At 40.7% G+C, this 20,866-nt stretch overlaps 1 protein-coding gene across 1 annotated transcript in view; it reads right to left on the reverse strand.

The window, feature by feature from the left end:
- The window catches only part of LOC136691780 (PH and SEC7 domain-containing protein 1), a 54,835-nt gene extending 34,727 nt beyond the window's left edge, over positions 1 to 20,108 (reverse strand). Inside the window, exons 1-7 of the mRNA XM_066664560.1 lie at positions 18,382 to 20,108; positions 17,860 to 17,977; positions 12,914 to 13,454; positions 12,128 to 12,577; positions 5,839 to 6,030; positions 4,778 to 4,858; positions 3,859 to 3,971 (exon numbers count right to left, since the gene is read on the reverse strand). Of these exons, the coding sequence (XP_066520657.1) occupies positions 3,859 to 3,971; positions 4,778 to 4,858; positions 5,839 to 6,030; positions 12,128 to 12,577; positions 12,914 to 13,454; positions 17,860 to 17,977; positions 18,382 to 19,917 (3,031 nt within the window). The 5' untranslated portion in view covers positions 19,918 to 20,108. The remainder of the gene's footprint in view (positions 1 to 3,858; positions 3,972 to 4,777; positions 4,859 to 5,838; positions 6,031 to 12,127; positions 12,578 to 12,913; positions 13,455 to 17,859; positions 17,978 to 18,381) is intronic.
- Positions 20,109 to 20,866: the final 758 nt, after the last annotated feature.

Raw genomic sequence — 20,866 nt, forward strand, 5'->3', positions numbered from 1 at the left:
CAACTAAATACCCAATACACAATTTAATAACATCCAATACACAACTAAATACCCAATACACAATTTAATAACATCCAATACACAACTAAATACCCAATACACAATTTCATCACACCCAATACACAACTAAATACCCAATACACAATCACATCCAATACACAACTAAATACCCAATACACAATTTAATCACATCCAATACACAACTAAATACCCAATACACAACTAAATACCCAATACACAATTTCATCACATCCAATACACAACTAAATACCCAATACACAATTTAATCACATCCAATGCACAACTAAATACCTAATACACAATTAAATACCCAATGCACAATTTCATCACACCCAATACACAACTAAATACCCAATACACAATCACATCCAATACACAACTAAATACCCAATACACAACTAAATACCCAATACACAATTCAATCACACCCAATGCACAACTAAATACCCAATACACAACTAAATACCCAATACACAATTTAATCACACCCAATGCACAACTAAATACCCAATACACAATTTAATCACACCCAATACACAACTAAATACCCAATACACAACTAAATACCCAATACACAATTTAATCACACCCAATACACAACTAAATACCCAATATACAATTTAATCACACCCAATGCACAACTAAATACCCAATACACAACAAAATACCCAATACACAATTTAATCACACCCAATACACAACTAAATACCCAATATACAATTTAATCACACCCAATACACAACTAAATACCCAATATACAATTTAATCACACCCAATGCACAACTAAATACCCAATACACAACTAAATACCCAATATACAATTTAATCACATCCAATACACAACTAAATACCCAATACACAATTTAATAACATCCAATACACAACTAAATACCCAATACACAATTTAATAACATCCAATACACAACTAAATACCCAATACACAATTTCATCACACCCAATACACAACTAAATACCCAATACACAATCACATCCAATACACAACTAAATACCCAATACACAATTTCATCACACCCAATACACAACTAAATACCCAATACACAATCACATCCAATACACAACTAAATACCCAATACACAATTTCATCACATCCAATACACAACTAAATACCCAATACACAATCACATCCAATACACAACTAAATACCCAATACACAATTTAATCACATCCAATACACAACTAAATACCCAATACACAATCACATCCAATACACAACTAAATACCCAATACACAATTTAATCACATCCAATGCACAACTAAATACCCAATACACAATTTAATCACATCCAATGCACAACTAAATACCTAATACACAATTAAATACCCAATGCACAATTTCATCACACCCAATACACAACTAAATACCCAATACACAATCACATCCAATACACAACTAAATACCCAATACACAATTAAATCACACCCAATACACAACTAAATACCCAATACACAACTAAATACCCAATACACAATTCAATCACACCCAATGCACAACTAAATACCCAATACACAACTAAATACCCAATACACAATTTAATCACACCCAATGCACAACTAAATACCCAATACACAATTTAATCACACCCAATACACAACTAAATACCCAATACACAACTAAATACCCAATACACAATTTAATCACACCCAATACACAACTAAATACCCAATACACAATTTAATCACACCCAATGCACAACTAAATACCCAATACACAACTAAATACCCAATATACAATTTAATCACACCCAATGCACAACTTAATACCAAATACACAATTTAATCACACCCAATACACAACTAAATACCCAATGCACAACTAAATACCCAATACACAATTAAATACCCAATACACAATTTAATCACACCCAATGCACAACTAAATACCCAATACACAACTAAATACCCAATACACAACTAAATACCCAATACACAATTTAATCACACCCAATACACAACTAAATACCCAATATACAATTTAATCACACCCAATGCACAACTAAATACCCAATACACAACAAAATACCCAATACACAATTTAATCACACCCAATACACAACTAAATACCCAATATACAATTTAATCACACCCAATACACAACTAAATACCCAATATACAATTTAATCACACCCAATGCACAACTAAATACCCAATACACAACTAAATACCCAATATACAATTTAATCACACCCAATGCACAACTAAATACCCAATACACAATTTAATCACACCCAATACACAACTAAATACCCAATACACAATTTAATCACACCCAATGCACAACTAAATACCAAATACACAACTAAATACCCAATACACTATTTAATCACACCCATTACACAACTAAATACCCAATACACAATTTAATCACTCCCAATGCACAACTAAATACCCAATACACAACTAAATACCCAATACACAATTTAATCACACCCAATGCACAACTAAATACCAAATACACAACTAAATACCCAATACACAATTTAATCACATCCAATGCACAACTAAATACCCAATGCACAACTAAATACCCAATACACAATTTAATCACACCCAATACACAACTAAATACCCAATGCACAACTAAATACCCAATACACAATTTAATCACACCCAATACACAACTAAATACCCAATATACAACTTAATCACACCCAATACACAACTAAATACCCAATACACAATTTAATCACACCCAATGCACAACTAAATACCCAATACACAACTAAATACCCAATACACAATTTAATCACACCCAATACACAACTAAATACCCAATACACAATTTAATCACACCCAATACACAACTAAATACCCAATACACAATTTAATCACACCCAATGCACAACTAAATACCCAATACACAACTAAATACCCAATACACAATTTAATCACACCCAATACACAACTAAATACCCAATACACAATTTAATCACACCCAATGCACAACTAAATACCCAATACACAACTAAATACCCAATACACAATTTAATCACACCCAATACACAACTAAATACCCAATACACAATTTAATCACACCCAATACACAACTAAATACCCAATACACAATTTAATCACACCCAATGCACAACTAAATACCCAATACACAACTAAATACCCAATACACAATTTAATCACACCCAATACACAACTAAATACCCAATACACAATTTAATCACACCCAATGCACAACTAAATACCCAATACACAACTAAATACCCAATACACAATTTAATCACACCCAATGCACAACTAAATACCCAATACACAACTAAATACCCAATACACAATTTAATCACACCCAATACACAACTAAATACCCAATACACAATTTAATCACACCCAATACACAACTAAATACCCAATACACAATTTAATCACACCCAATGCACAACTAAATACCCAATACACAATTTAATCACACCCAATACACAATCATATTTCATCATAATGTCGTTTACCTGTGTCTTTTATTTCAAATGTGTTCATATTTTAAAAATACGATTAAGTTCAGTGAAATCATTGGAAATCTTTTCTTTGTGCTTTTACCAGTTAAATAACGCTTCAAGAGAATGGACAAACCACAGATGCTGGTTTAGAGTGCTTCTAAAAAGCACATAATTATTAACAATATTTTTGGAAAAGTTTAATAGGTCTATCCAGTTTCCTTTGATTATTACAGCTTATGCCACAGCATTTGAGCTTAAATCAAATATTAAATTCTACTCTGAGGGACAGAGTTCTAGGAAAGGTGTGATAGCTGGCTTAAAAAAACCATCGTTGAAGTTTTTGCTCTAGTCCTTCCTTTAAAAGCTTAATTACCTTCAGACATGTTGAGCATGGGGTTGCACTGCAGGTATCGGCGTGAGAAATGAGCTAAAACACGCTCTCTCTCCTGTGTTTCTCCCATCAGCGCAAATTCAAGGAGAAAGGTTCTGAAGACAACAAGCAATATAATATAAAGGGCAGCTGCACATACACTTCCCACATGTCTAACTATTGTTATATGAAATCACATGGTTTTGGCATCACAAACACCCATGCAAAAGAGTTAAAATTTTTTGAATATAGGTGGCCAGTAGGTGGCAACCTGTCAATTCTCAGCATTAATGTCTACGGTAATCAAATGTTTAAAAAAAGTAATAAAACCAGTTTTTTGGACAGGTTTATTATTTTTAAACACATATGAAACTTAAGTGATAATAAAGGCTCATCTATGACTTCTTTTACTGTGGAATAAATGTGAGGTGACACATCATCCTCATGCAGAAGGTCACAAATAAAAAACCCTCTATGAGTCAAAATGTTACAGACAGTCATTGCCTGATGGTTCCTTAAAATTTTATTCTCTAAGAGTTTCAGAGGAAAAATTTTCTTTAATTTGGACGAGCTGAGGCTGGCAACATTCTGGAGAAACCAAGTGTCCAAAAATACAATCAGGCATCATGTCTGTGCCCACAAGTTATTTGAAACGCTTATTCAGACAATGTCTCTGCTGTTAACAAATCACAAATATCAAACTCTGACTGGAACTACTTTCCCTGGTCAGGACCAGAGGAGCTATTTTTTTTTGGTGGAACAAAGAGGTGGCAATGTGGCAAGGCAGGGCATACAGAAAGGACCCTGGGTCTCTCTGTGAAGTGAAGGGGAGGATATTTGATTCATGAGAAATCAATTAAAAAAATGTCTCAGTCAGGAAGCCAAGACTGGGTGAGGATTTTAATGCAAACAACACACTAACCTTAGTGCTTGGTCCAGAGTCTGTCCGGTAAAATTAAAATAACCCAGGTACTCCTCCGCCACCATACGACTGAAGTCATTACTAGAAAAAAAAAGAAACCAAAAAGTTGGGGTGAACAAATTGAAGCACAGAAAAGTGAGAGAGAGAGTGAGAGTGAGAGAGAGAGAAAGAAAGAGAGAGAGTAAGATAGTGCGAGTGAATGACAGACATGTCAGTTTAAGATCTTCCAGAACAGTTGGTCGGAGGTTGGAGGGGGTTTGCTGTTCCCATGGTGCATCTGTCAGAGAGGAAAGAGCTCTTAAACTCTGAACACATAAAGGCACAGCGCCACTGGCTCTGTCTAAACAACTGATTCATGCCAGCCAGCGTGGGCACACACACACACTCACACACAAACACACACACACACACACACACACACACACACACACACAGACAAACACACACACACCCACAAACACATACAAGCTTGCACACACACACACACACACAAACACACACACAAACACACACAAACACACACACACAAGCTTGCACACACACACACACACACACGGGTGCCCAGTTATGACACACAGAGTCTGGAGACAAACAGAGGCCTGCAGTGAGATTTATCACACAGCTCAGTAAGGGTGCTGATCTATACTCAGCTCTGGCCTTTTAAATCACAGTGGATATCGTAGACACGTAATAAAAGTGATTCAGGACGGGTGGAAATGGGGGTAAACAAAGGAACACTATATGCAATAAACAGTCATTTTTGTGAGCTAAATAAATATTCTTTTATTTCTAGGTCTGCACCAAACAATAATTAATTTACGACGCTGGCTGCAGCCCATTTCCGCAAAAGATTTTATATAAAACAGCTAATGTTAAATACGATATATGTCAGCTATAACTGCACTGTTCCCACATGGATACTGAAGTGAAAAAATAATATATGTGGATTTATGGTTATGGTTATGTTTTTTTTTTAAATATTAATATTCGTAACTTTTAAATTTAACTTGTAAAAGGCCTGGGGTTAAACAGGAGACTGACTGTAGGTCTTTGACACTCACTTCTTGCTTAAGTGGCGAGCAACATCACACTTCCTGAATCCGTCGAGGTTGAACAGACGCTTGGCCAATCGTTTTGCAGCCTCCAGGTCGGCACGGTTACTGTTGGTCAGTGTGTCGCTGCTTCCCAATCCCAGGCGCTCACTTAATTCCTGATCAAAATCCACAGCCCCGGCCAGCCTTGGACATTTCTCCCTGAACACAGTCAAGATCAATAATAAAATACATTTCATAAAACATTAGATAATGATCAAATATGTTTATTTCCAATGATAAGAGATCTGCTGCTACCTTAGCGTATAGAATCCAGAAAAAAAAACACAAAAACAAACAAACACAAACACAATTTCATTGTCAGGATGAATGCTCTGGTGACTTGCAGATTTTAGGGCAAGGACTACATTCTTTAAAAACCTTTTAGCAGTTTTTTGCTGGACTTGCTCACAACAGATGATCTTGAAGCCTTATCAGCTTGCTGGTGGTTAAACTGACCAGAACAGTCACTATGGCAACCAGTACTTGCCATGACACTATTTGACATTTGAGGCCTTCCAACTGTAAACCATATATCAGCCATTTCCACTTTTTATCAGCAATGCCTGCCTGACTGGTCTTAGCAGTCGAGATAAACAGAGTTTCAAAAGATAATGCCTAATAACATCAAGCAATGTTTGAGTGACTATGGGGCAGTGCAGATCTGTTCTTCTGGAGTACAGATATTATCTAGAACTAAGCATCCAACATCAGTGTCCAACACTAATGTTCTTTGAGCGGAATGCAATCAAATCCTCATGCCTATGTTGTACAAAGCCATTCCAGAAAATTGAACACAAGGAAGAGCAAACTACCAATGGTTAGCCTTGATTTTAGAAGCAACATTAATGGGCAGATGATTACAAACTACTGTAGTGTGTAATCCAACGCAAGCAGCGACCACAGGCATTAACAACCACAGCCTACTGTGATTTTCCTAAAAGACTATAGGATTGGATTGTTCTAAGATGGTGGAGCATCACTTCAAACCTGATCTGAACACTCCAGTGCTTTTGGGAAACTCACTTCAGGGCATTAGTGAGCAGCAGCACTGGTTAAATTTAGCCATTATATCAGTGACTCACACCTTAAATCCACACAGAAAACAAACAGTAGCACAAAGGCCTGACTCAAAAAGAGCAGCCAGAACAGGAAGGAGATAGAGTTTCCAAAGGCAGTGTTTACAGGTTCCGGAAAACATTTGTTGTTCTATAAACAAGAAAAAGCAAAGTCAACACAGTTGAAGACGTTGTAAGAGCCACATAAAGCTGTCGTGGTTTTTCACTTCTGACGTAAAAGAGACGGTCAAAGGATCAGATTACAGTTTTCAATGTCATTACATGGGAAAGGGGAAACTGTTTTGTCAGTACTTTGTCATCCAGAGACCATGCTTGTCAGGTATAAAGTGCAGATCTAGAATCAGTTTCTTCTTTCCCATGCAACACATGGATTCATGGATTTATGATTGAACCTGACTCTCTCTAAAAGGATTCACAATATATACAAGGAAAAAGGTCCTATATGTTTTTATTCACATATGTTTGATGATAATAACACTTTTTAAAATGTCAAATATTAGTGATAAAGTTCTATTATAAAAATACCGTTTTCACCGTTCTTCAGTGACACAGCTCTTACCTGCCGCCTGAACGATGTGGGTGTGCTGGGATGTACTTATCCTCTGACCCACCAGAGTGCCAACAAAAAACTGAATGGGATTTAGTCCTCTGGACCTCCCGAGTGACACGACTGACGTGAGTGACATTGGTGGCTCTCCTGACCCCTCCACCTCTAGACCCTTTGACCCGCCGACCCTGCCTCACAGACATCCCAGCAGTCCATAAACCATCTGTTCTGTGCTGATCTTCACCTGGTCCTAGTTTCTTGTTACATTCTCTCCACAGTTCCCTTCCACTGATCTTTACTCCAAAGTGAACACACGCACATGTCCCTCACCAGCAGCTCAACCAATGATCTCTCATTACTCATTGTTTGTTCTGGAACTTGGCTGTTCTTTCCACTGAGCTGTTCTCCCTCCCCTCCACTCCCCTCCCTTTTTGTAAACTTTTCAATGACCTTCTACACATTTGTTGGCATGAATGGAGCAGCGGAAACTGTGGCCTTAATCCCTCTGTATCTCTCTGTGGTTGACTCTGTGGAAGACCAACTCCCTTTAAACTGTTTGTAAATTATTCATTTATATGATTAGATATCAAATAATTACTGTGTGTTTATCGTCCTATATTATGTCCTGGACATCTCAAATACTAATACTATTATCTTTGGTCCTCTCATTTTAACATCACTCATGATATACAGTACAACATGTGCTTCATTAATTTAAGGTTGGCTGAGTTGGAACTAAAGACCTAGTAGTGCCCCTTTAAAAATACATTCAAAACCTTCAAATACAATGCTTTTAATTCAGATTCTCATACACTGTACTTCACTCAGTCCAATTATATTATTTAATATAATTATATATATTATAATATAATAATAATAATATAATAAAATATACTCTATGTAATTAAATAATTTAAGAGTTCAAGTAACAATTAATTTCATAACTGATTAATCTGTTTTTTTTAATAACTGTCTTTCATTTAATCTTACTTTTAAATTAGACAATTAGATGTTTTATTTGAAAATATATATAAATATATTCATTTATTCATTCATTATCTGTAAGCGCTTATCCAGTTCAGGGTCGCGGTGGGTCCAGAGCCTACCTGGAATCATTGGGCGCAAGGCGGGAATACACCCTGGAGGGGGCACCAGTCCTTCACAGGGTGACACACACACACATTCACTCACACACTCACACCTACGGACACTTTTGAGTCGCCAATCCACCTACCAAAGTATGTTTTTGGACTGTGGGAGGAAACCGGAGCACCCGAAGGAAACCCACGCAGACACGGGGAGAACACACCACACTCCTCACAGACAGTCACCCTGAGGAAACCCACGCAGACACAGGGAGAGCACAACACACTCCTCACAGACAGTCACCCGGAGAAAACCCACACAGACACAGAGAGAACACACCACACTCCTCACAGACAGTCACCTGGAGGTGTGAAAAATACTATATTATACTAATTTATAATTTATTTCATTTTTTATCAAATAAAAAACTAATGTGTCTTGAAGATCAGTTGATACAAAAAAAATGTAAGCAATGCACCATTGACTCTTAATGTTGAGGACAAATGAACTGAATATTTATCTGTTGGTGTTTATTATAAGCTGACTATACTGAGTACGCCATATATATATAGTTTATTGCATGTGGTGAACGTGTTAACTTTCTATAATAGAAATATATAAATAAATAATCAGGAGTTTTCAAACTTTTGCATATGTCTGTAAATAGTTTGCTCCCATTTAAAAATGCAGCAGGAAGCAAAAGTACACTGTCTGAGTGCATAGCCCATGACAGAAAGGGAGAGAGTGATAGGGGGCTGGGCAGAGATGCATAGGGGCAGTGACAGATAAAGAAATGTGGACAGGACTTACTGCTCTGATGAAAAAATTCTTTTTGGTTGACCTGAATTGGTGGGTCCATTTGTCTCAAAGCTGAAGGCAGGCCTTGAATTAAATATGGTCTGGACTCCCTGCCACCTGTCAATGGCTTCTGGGATTTGCTTTATCTATGATTTCAGGAAGGGGGAGATCATTTTGAGGGGTGAAAATGGACCAAAAAACAGAGAAAGAAAGGAAAAAAGAACAAATAGCATCAAGAGATAAAAAAATAGAATGATGTGAAAAAGAAAGAGAATTTGACAGTAGTAGTGTGGACTGTGTTGTGTTCTTCTGCTGTAATGCACTTTAACGTCTGTCCCAGCCACTCATACAATGGGCTACTGTTCCCCTCACGCAAAGCAGAGGGCAGTCTCTCACTCTCACTCTCCCTGTCTTTCCATCTCTCCCTAAAAAAATAGTCCTTTCACTAAGTATATTCGTTATCAAATAGTGAGCACAAACAAATCATTTTTAGAGTTAAAAATAAATCTATATCTCGATCTATATCTATATTTTAATAAACCTGCATCTAAAGTGTAAATTAGGCTTAAGTTTATTACTTTAGAAAGACCTGTAAAAGATTTTAAATATTCGTTAACATCAAACAAGCGACTAACAAATCAAAAAAATGTAAAGGTACCCGAGAAATCATGTTTTACCCTGAATTTGCAGCAGCCCTAACCCTATTAATGACTAGACACCAGTTTTCATACATTCACTTTGATTCAATAAATCACAAGAAACAAGACAAATGGTCCTCTGTGGCCACCTTGTGGTTCCTCTAAATATAACACGTAGGAGTCTCAGGTTTGTTAAGGGGTTAGACCCCAGACAATAACAGTCCCAGAAATTCAGCAGGAAGTCTGATACAGAATTGTTAAAATGGCAATGGTCCTCGGTCTATAACACCCACTGTACAAGAAACAATTAGTGTGTAAATATCAGTATTATATCATACAGCTGTGTATGATTGCAGCATGTTAATACACATTATTAATAAACTGTAAACTGATAACTGTCTTGCATAAAGAGCTCTAGTGGGTGTATAAAATGTAGTGCAGATATTTTGTCTCTGCATCATCAAAGCGCAGTGACCTTCTACTCACATTCACACACACCTGCTTAACTGCATGCACTCGCACACACACACACACACACACAAACACACCTGTCTAAAGAGGAACAGCACGCTGCTTCTTTGTTAACTCTCTCTCAAAGGCAAATTCTTATGATTTAAGCTGCAGCTTGTGTATCATAACCTTTAACGAGAGCGTTAGCATCATTTAGCTAGCACTTGACCTGACCCAGCAGGGCTGGAAATGTTGTGAATAATCAAATGTTGCTACTACCACCTTAAATAAAGGCTTGGTTTTACAAAACTGATACATAAAAATGTAATATCATATAATACACTATGTATTAAATATACAAATATTAATTAATTAATTCATTATCTGTAAGCACTTTTCCAATTCATGGTCACGGTGGGTCCAGAGCCTACCTGGAATCATTGGGCGCAAGGCAGGAATACACCCATTGGGGGGGGGGGGCGCCAGCCCTTCACAGGGCAACACACACACACTCACACCTACGGACACTTTTGAGTCGCCAATTCACCTACCAACGTGTGTTTTTGGACTGTGGGAGGAAACCGGAGCACCCGGAGGAAACCCACGCGGACACAGGGAGAACACACCAACTCCTGACAAACAGTCACCCGGAGCGGGAATCGAACCCACAACCTCCAGGTCCCTGGAGCTGTGTGACTGCGACACTACCTGCTGCACCACCGTGCCGCCCAAATATACAAATATGATTTTCAAAATTCAAACATTCTCACATTCTCATTTTATGGTAATTGCTGTAGTATTAGAAATGACAGTTGTTAGTTTATAAAATAACAAATAACTAAATTAAATGTTATCATGCTACATTCAGGGGCGGCACGGTGGTGCAGCAGGTAGTGTCTCAGTCACACAGCTCCAGGGACCTGGAGGTTGTGAGTCCCGCTCCGGGTGACTGTCTGTGAGGAGTTGGTGTGTTCTCTCCGTGTTCGCGTGGGTTTCCTCCGGGTGACTGTCTGTGAGGAGTGTGGTGTGTTCTATCTGTGTCTGCGTGGGTTTCCTCCGGGTGCTCCGGTTTCCTTCCACAGTCCAAAAACACACGTTGTGTGTGAATGTGTGTGTGAGTGTGAATGTCGGTGAATGTGTGTGTGAGTGTGTGTGTGTGTTGCCCTGTGAAGGACTGGCGCCCCCTCCAGGGTGTATTCCTGCCTTGCGCCCAATGATTCCAGGTAGGCTCTGGACCCACCGCGACCCTGAACTGGATAAGCGCTTACAGATAATGAATGAATGCTACATTCACAATCACTAACATCTAAATCACCATCTTTAAACCAACTAAACAAAAACTCACATATTTTTGGATACAATATTAGAACGGAACAAATAGCCGCACATGCTTTCAGCATTATTTCTTTGGTGGGGCTCGTAACGAACGCAATGACCAATAAATTCTCCTCACTTATATTCTAATGAATTAAATTTCAGGTTACTTTTTTGTTGAATAAAATGACAGTAATTTTTAATACTACAAAACAGTGATCATAAAATGACAAAAGAGCAGAACATTTGAATTGAATTTTGAATTAAAATTATATTTCACACAGGCACAACACACAGCTCCTCTCTCCTAATTCTCATGCCATGTATGAGTATGCAAACCATATTACCTGGGGAGTATATATACAGGGTTGCTGGTCCAGCTGTGTCCCGCATTGCGTTCATCAGAGCCACTGCTCAGCCGTTCACTTGATGGTGCTCGTGTGGCGTCTGAATCCCCTGTGAAAGTCAGTGCTGTCTCGGACACACTGGGCATCTCAACATGGGCCAGAGGAGCAAAGCTCAGCTCCACAATCTGCCGTGCACTTTGGTACATCTGACCCTTCACTTGGGGGGTTAGGGTCGGAAGGTCGAACGTGAGCACCGTCTGGGTGCTGGAGGTCAGCAGGTCCAGGCTGTCTAGGCTGTTGTAGGATGTGCCTTTGGCTCGATTCGACTCCATGATGCTCTCAAAATGGTGGCTGAACGTGTCCATGTTGTCCCCTGAAAGGCGGTGAGGCCCTCGCACCAGAACAGGACTCTTTAGAGCCGGATGGAACTTGTAGAAGCTCTCAAAGGGCCTACAGCAGGAGGAAGGAGGAAAGATCAAAATAATGAGTGTAAAAATCAAATTCAGTCAGATTTATTTATCCCATAAGATATTTCAACATCAGCAAGTTTTGCTGTGTTTAGAGAAGAATGATCACATTCATTAATTTATTCGGCAGCAACCGCAGTGTGATGGGAACATCTGGAACCAGCAGCAGTCCACTGGCTGCTGTCAACATCACATAAATACTCACGTATCTTAGAAAATAGCTGTAACTTCACTGGACCATTGGATAACAAGGAAAGTGGGCTGTGTTATAGACTTTTTTAAAAATTCAGAAAGTTTAATTATGTGTATTCAAAGACACCTTTTGAGCAGCATGCTAAGGATCTCCTCCTCTTCGTGCTCCTGACAGGTCAGCTGCCTCCTCAAGTCGCCCTGTGTCCGAACACTGGCCCAGCTGGCTACATTTTCATCCTCTTCCTGCTCTCCTTCCTCCTCCTCCTCCTCCTCCTCCTCGTCTTCCTCCTCCTCCTCCTCTTCTCCATCTGTCCTCTCATATGGCGTTCCGGCCAGTGGACTGCTGCCGGTTCCAGATGTTCCCATCACGCTGCGGTTGCTGCCGAACGCTGAGTCAGAGTCATCCTTGTCAGCCAGCAGCACCTCGTCAATGTCTGTCTCCCGGTAACACCTCAACGGAACAGCATCCAGATCCGTTTCAGAGTATTTCAGGGTCCGGCGAATTATACCTGTCTTAGGGGAGGTGCCTGGAGCCATAGGGGGTGGAGTTACAAGTTCCACCTCTACATGCTGCACATCGTGATTGGCTCGGAGAGCATGCTCCTCCAGCCGCAGGAAAGTGGGTGGGGTTGGAGTGGAATGACCACTTGGGGGAGCTGTAGAGGAATCTATGGCAAATAGAAGATTAACAAAGGTAACAAAGAGGTGGTGAAGGCAATGACATCAAGTGAAAACTGACTGCGCGACCAACAGTTATTTCAATTTTAACCAACATTTTCAACATTGTGATATATTTGTGGAAACACTAACAGCAAATAATGATTGCAGTGGTCATTTTTGTGTTCTTATAGTCCACAGCTTTTCCATTTTGATCGAATTCCATGAGAGTGACTGCTACAATCACTCTACAGAGTAAAACAATGTAAAGTATATTGAGATATTTGTTCATTTTATTTAGAATATTTGAATATTTTTATATTCCAACTGCAATGTCTGAATATTGTTAGCAACTGTGTTTACTAAGAGTTCATTACTTTTTAATGGTCTTAAAATGATAATAATACATTTTACCACAATCATATCTCAGCTTGTATTAATGCTTGAATAAAATAAAATAAAAATCTTTTTGCAGCATTTCTCTCAGGTTCTGTTATTTACAAATTTGAGTATGTTATAATGGTTTAATAATTACTTTTTTGACACAAATAGCATCTTCTCACTGATTTAATGTCCCTGATTATTTCTAAATTGATTTTGTAATTCCTATAAGAAATATATGCAACAATTTGGTCAAGTGTATTAGGTGATAATCACAGGGTAAGCGTCAAGCACTCACACTATTGTTAAAAAAATAGAAAGAAGAAAATAAACATTTACAATGAGATTTTTATAAACAGGTAATGATAGATACACACCCCCAACATCATCTACACAATTAAAGAGATTAATTTTTTGTTTCTCAAATAGTTAATTTTTATATCATATTTTCCTGTGTGACAGGACTGGCGTTGTTTGGACAGGACTGACCTTATGTTTATGTTGTTTAATTTCGCTTAAATTCATTCCTTGTCTGTAAGCGCTTATCCTGTTCTGGGTTGCGGTGGGTCCAAAGCCTACCCGGAATAACTGGGCACAAGGCAGAAACACACCCACACAGACACAGGGAGAACACACCACACTCCTCACAGACAGTCATCCTCACAGACCCGTGTCCACGTGGGTTTCCTCCGGGTGACTGTCTCTGAGAAGTGTGGTGTGTTCTCCCTGTGTCTGTGTGGGTTTCCTCCGGGTGACTGTCTGTGAGGAGTGTGGTATGTTCTCTCTGTGTCTGCGTGGGTTTCCTCCGGGTGACTGTCTGTGAGGAGTGTGGTATGTTCTCTCTGTGTCTGCGTGGTGTAGTGGAGTACAGACCAGATTTGGACAGATTGAAATAAAGAAATGAAGAGTTTTGAATTAAAACTTCTCCAGTCCGAATAGAACCTTTCCTCCGCGACCAAATCACATTCCAGAGGACTGTCTGTGCCCGCGGGGGTCAAAGCCCCACACACACGCACACACATGAGCTGAAAACATCAAAGGACACTCTCAACACATGGCCCCAACAACCCCGTCTCTCTTTTAACTAACAGGAACTGTCGAGATAACTAACTTTTATGATGCTTTTAAAGAGACAGGAACCTCAAACAAAGAAGAGAGCTTTTACGGCCGCCTATGACAAAGTGGCGCCTCAATGTCCCTTATCTTTCACGGGGATCAACAGATGTTCAAACCAAAGTGACCTCGAGTGAACTCCCGTGAATCACCAGCCGAAGCGCGGATCAGCAGCGACACCATATGGACACTGGCGAAACTACGCCTCGCTCGGAATCGCTGGAAAACAATAGCGGAAAATAATCAAACTCTGATTATTTGTGTATTAAACCTATGTATTGATGTCACTTTCTGTACCCTCAGATGAATGTCTACCTCCTAATGAAATGTGTATATTGTGGACTGTTTTCTATCATGAAGAGAAATCCTACTTCTGAATAGGATTAAACGAACTAATATACTTTCCCAGCATAGCATCATAAATGGGACGTAAAGATGAAACCTTATGTAACTGTCTGATGTTAATAGTACAATGTACTCATTGTTATATGTTGATAGCGGGTATAAGAATTTTGATATGAGAAATTCACATTCTTTATGTGAGAATCAATGATTCAAACTCCCTTCGACTCTCTCCCCCTAGCGAGAGTCACGTGAGACTGAACTCGCGTCCAATCAGAAAGAGGACGCCTCCCATTAGGGCGTGACCGCGCCAGCCTTGAAAATAGCAGCTCGACTGCTCACATCCAGTTCGAAGTTTTGAAGAGTCGCGAGGACTCTACAGAAGTAACGGACCACGAAAGGAAGTGGAAAGAGAGGACGCCGACGAGAAACCTTGAACAACAAAAAAACGCTGTCTCTTCCACGCCGACAACGAAACAAAGGAACCCTCTCAGAGACTTCAGAAAAGCTTACGAGAGACGTCTCGAAATTAGCTAAGAGTATGAAGTTTTACTAATACGTCGAGTAATTTGAATATCTTCTTTTCTTTTAATCGTGTTTATGTCTTATAACCCAATCTAAGTTTAATCTCACAACTGATCGAAGCAGGTGAACTTATTCGTGGCCAGAGTAAGGAAACACTGCCGATACATCAGAAGTCTTAGAATAAGTGAGTTTATTGAAGCGGTTTCAGTTCTGGAGCTGCCATAACTAGCGAACCGCTCGTCCAAAACGTCCATATTTTGGACTCTCCCACTCCGGACCGAAGGCCGAAGAGAGGATCCTGCCGCCTGCGTCATCACACTCCGGGTACGCCCGAGACAACTCAATCAACGAAGAAAGACCTCCACGCTAAACCAGCCTGGATACTTCGGCGGTAAGAACCGCGAGACTAAGTGAGACGCCTCCATTCCCAGGACTTCAAAGAGCCTCTGCATCCAAACGAGTGATGAAAACCGACGAAAAGTAAGCTAAACTTATGCATTTCCAGAGCTGAAACCGAATTAAGTTCTTGATAAATTTTGTATTAATTAAACCTTAGCTAGTAACTTCAGTCCCAAATTAGAAAAGCCTAGCTCACCTTTAAGCTTGAATCAGTTCCCCCTGCCGGACACAGTGAGATTACAAGGTTGTGCTATGTTAATTAAATACTTCTCTTTATTAATAAAACTCTCATTATTTGAAATCACAGTGTGTGCAGTTTGTTCATTAGAATTTCTGAAAATCCGGAAGAACTCATTTAGCATGATTATTATTCATTCTCAAACTAATTATTAATGTTCTAATTGCTTAAACCAATTATAAATCTTAATTAATTTCATTAAGTCAAATATCAGAGGTTGAAGGAGTTTGAATAAAGTCAAGGCTATAAAACAAATTATAAAATTATATGTATATGTATTTGTGGTGTACCTTACTACACTACAGTGGGTTTCCTCCAAGTGACTGTCTGTGAGGAGTGTGGTGAGTTCTCTGTCTCTGCGTGGGTTTCCTCCGGGTGACTGTCTGTGAGGAGTGTGGTGTGTTCTCTCTGTGTCTGCGTGGGTTTCCTCCGGGTGACTGTCTGTGAGGAGTGTGGTGTGTTCTCTCTGTGTCTGCGTGGGTTTCCTCCAGGTGACTGTCTGTGAGGAGTGTGGTGTGTTCTCTCTGTGTCTGCGTGGGTTTCCTCCGGGTGACTGTCTGTGAGGAGTGTGGTGTGTTCTCTCTGTGTCTGCATGGGTTTCCTCCGAGTGACTGTCTGTGAGGAGTTTGGTGTGTTCTCCCCATGTCCACGTGGGTTTCCTCCGGGTGCTCCGGTTTCCTCCCATAGTCCAAAAACACACGTTGGAAGGTGGATTGTCGACTCAAAAGTGTCCATAGATGTGAATGTGTGTGTGTGTTGCACTGTGAAGGACTGGCGCCCCCTCTAGGGTGTGATCCCACCTTGCGCCCAGTGATTCTGGGTAGGCTCTGGACCCACCGCGACCCTGAACAGGACAAGCATTTACAGACAATGAATTAATTAATTAAATATTAGACTAATGTGATAAAGCTTAGCCAAATACATAAGGACTTAATTCTTAAGAATATGACGATAAAAACCCATGTCTAAGCTTAGAGACTGGTGCTGGAGAAAGAAGTTTGTAAATTCTGCACCGTTTAGAAGTGCAAACTTGGGCTCACTAATGACACATATTTAGAGTGACAAATCTCCATATCTGTCAGCACAATATTTAGTGAAAGGTCTTCAGAGTGTTTGGCCAGTTTTCAGCTTTCTTTTAACCTGAACTCACAACTGCGGTTGGCGTGATATCACTATTTACTGTGCTCCCACAGCGCCCCCTACCGTTGGCTCTCATAAATACATATAAAGGACCTCTTTTTGCCATGTGGTTAACTTAGTCGGATATAGTACCAACATTGGACACATCAGAATGTTATAATGTTGAAATATCCCCCTCATTTGGAGATACCCTTTACATTTTGAAATACTGAAACATAGAGTATTACCAGTATAAAGCACAACCCTAAACTCAAAAACGGGAGACACACAAAACTCACTCTTTTCTCGTTCATTGGCGGTGGTTTCTGTGGCGGTGCCGAACAGGAACTCCCACTTAGCTTTAGCAATCTTCTGACTGTGTAGAGATGGTCCTATTGCCAAAGGACCACCTTCAGACTAAAAAACACAGTCACAGACATGTTTACACATGCTTCTGTTTTCTGAGCCTAATCTCTATTCCTCACAGCCTTTTTAACACATTCCACTATATCACCACCTTCCTCCATCTCCCACACATCTTGTGCTTTTTGGCCCTCTCTCCCACTCACATATACATGGCATATCAGTACAGGTATTAACACACAAATGAGCAGTACATATTCATTAGGGTAAATGCTGCATAAAGTCACTGACAGAATGTAAGATTTGACTGAAAATCTGTTGCATCTCTACTCCAAATATAATAATATATTCATAAATAAATCACAAAAAATAAATACTTTATAAAGTATATTTTAAACAGTTGTACTATAGCAATCATATGTCTCACCTCTTCTAAAACCCACCCAACTCTGTCTCACCTGTATCCCTGAGCTGGCGTGTTCGGTTTGATTGCTGTTGCTGCTGGACTCCGGCGACAGACACTCTCTGTCACCCAGACTACCTGTGACCCCACTAGAGCTGGGAGACGACCCGGGAACTCCATTCTGCTCTCCTTCACCTCTTTCTTCATGTTCTCCTTCCAGAACCACAGGGCCGAGCAGCAGAGCCTGTCTCTGCCTCCACTCTACCTGCCTCTGTTGCTGGGTTAAAAGGACTTTTTCCTCCGGTTTCTTCTCCTTGCTCACTACACTCTGTACAATATAGCCCTCCACTCCTCTCACCATCTGTCCTTCCTGTTCTCCTGCTCGTCTCTCGCTCTCTTGCTTCTGTAACAATCTATACACCTCCATTTCTTTCTCCTCCTCCTGCTCCCGCCACGTCTGCATAGAGGTCCAACTGACAGGAGCCTCCTCAATCTGCTGACCAATAAGGAGCCTCCTGGAGATCTCCACACTGTCAGACGGAGAGTGGTCGACTCTGGACTCACTGCACTTGTCTTGGTACATGTCCCAGGACTCACTGGGGGCCCAGTGAGTGTACTGTGGTGGTCTCCTGCGGTGCAGTGTTGGACTTTCTGTGCTTGTGATGTCACCCCTATTTAAGCGAGGGTCCCGCAAAGGAGAGCTCCCATCCTCTTTAGACAACCATGGACACATCATTCTGGATGGGATAGCTGGGGAGTCAGGGGCACTTCCTAATGGGATTGGACTGTGGAAGTGATTGGGAGAGTCTGCGCTCTGATTGGCTGTAGACTCCAAAGGAGAAGCCCCATTTGTTATGGGGATTTCAGAATGGGGTCCATGCACAGGGATGTTCATTTTCATAACAGGGCTTTGATGCTGGGAGGGGTAATGTAGAGGCTGTCCCCCAAATGCATTGTGCGAAGGGGACTTCCTGACTTCATCGAAAATTACAGACACTTTAGTGGCTTCCTCCGCCAGCCTGCGTGCCACTTCTGGACTGTTCAGGGCCGAGGATGTATTGCTGCCACTGAGCTGGTTCAGACCTTCTGTGTGTGTGTTTGTGATGACCAAACTGCCCTTTTGACCTGAGAGAGGACTGCCGTTCTTTTGGCGGGGACTGGACGGGCCGTGCTGGGTTTGCTGGTGCTGATTCGACCCTTTTTGAAGCATGAGGCTCGAATTTTGGTCTAAGGGGAAATTGGAATGTCCCATGTGGGATGAAAGGCGATTTGAGATGGGACTCCTGGGCAGGCCGTATGAAATCTCTGGCCTGTCTGCGTTATTATTTGTCCCTGACCATGACTGACATCGTGATTGCTGGTTGTGTTGGGCCCCAGGGTTCCAGTCTGCAAATTTGGACCTCAGCTTTGGAGACCCAAAGTCTTCTAGGGCCCGCTGGGTGGCAGCTCGGCCCACAGAATCAACGGTGGCCCGGTTTAATGCTGGTGAACCAGCCTGCTGGTGAAATGGACCTTTATTGCTGCAGGTGCTTGGAGACCAGGCAGATTCACTAGACCTTCTACGAGACTGACTGTCCTCCTCTCTTAGCATGTTATTTGGGCTCTCCACTTTTTTAACATTCACCTTCTCAATGTAGCTAAAGGTGACCACAGATGTGTGGCCTAGGTCAGGTGTCCGGGAGGAAGCGCAGGAGTGACGGCAGCCTCTGCAGGGCGTCCCTGAGCTGGACGCTGGAACTGAAGCTGAGGGAGAACAGGAATGAAAGTGTTTCACATGCTTATTGACCATGCTGTGACTCAAAGCAGCACACAGATGATGGCCCAGCTCTTCTGGTGGTGCAGAAGTGTGTGAGGGGGTTTCAGGGTGCTGTGCAGACTGCAGCTGGAAACTGACAGAGGCTTTAGGTGGAGACGTGGAGGTGGAGCAGTTCTCCATGGTGCTGAGTGGAGATTTGAGGTGTTCGTTGTGCTAGTTGAGTTAAAGCTTTGACAGGTCCATCTCAATTATCCAGCGTTGCTCTAGGACTACGATTCCCATCATGCCCCAGAGGAGGTCATTATATTTCCTGACAGATTTTTTTTTTTACTGACTCTATCTTTTTCACTCCACTGCCAGGGGCAGAAAGAGGTAGACAGTTTTCTTTTTCTTACTACTTGTCATGTGCAGATTTGTCTGAGTGCACATATTTATTTTTAGTTCAGGTCTGTGCCCTTCAAAGAATGTTCTAAGGAAGGAGAGAGAGAGAGAGAGAGAGAGAGAGAGAGAGAGAGAGAGAGAGAGACAAAACAACGTCAATGATTATGAAAATATACTGTGCATACTATAAATGGCACAACATCAAAATAATTCATCAAATTAAAAACAGCAAAGTGGCTGTGGGTCATTGAATACCACTACCAATGGAAAGCATAGAAAGTAACTTGACTAAAAATAGAAGAAGAGGATGCACTTTTAAGTACATTTTCTTTCATCAGTTCCTGCGGAGACTGAGTCTCTGACAGACAGAAAGCAATTTGAGCTATCAGCACAACTATCCCCA

The sequence above is a fragment of the Hoplias malabaricus genome, chromosome 3 (genome assembly GCF_029633855.1).
Source record: "Hoplias malabaricus isolate fHopMal1 chromosome 3, fHopMal1.hap1, whole genome shotgun sequence".
Lineage (NCBI taxonomy): Eukaryota > Metazoa > Chordata > Actinopteri > Characiformes > Erythrinidae > Hoplias > Hoplias malabaricus.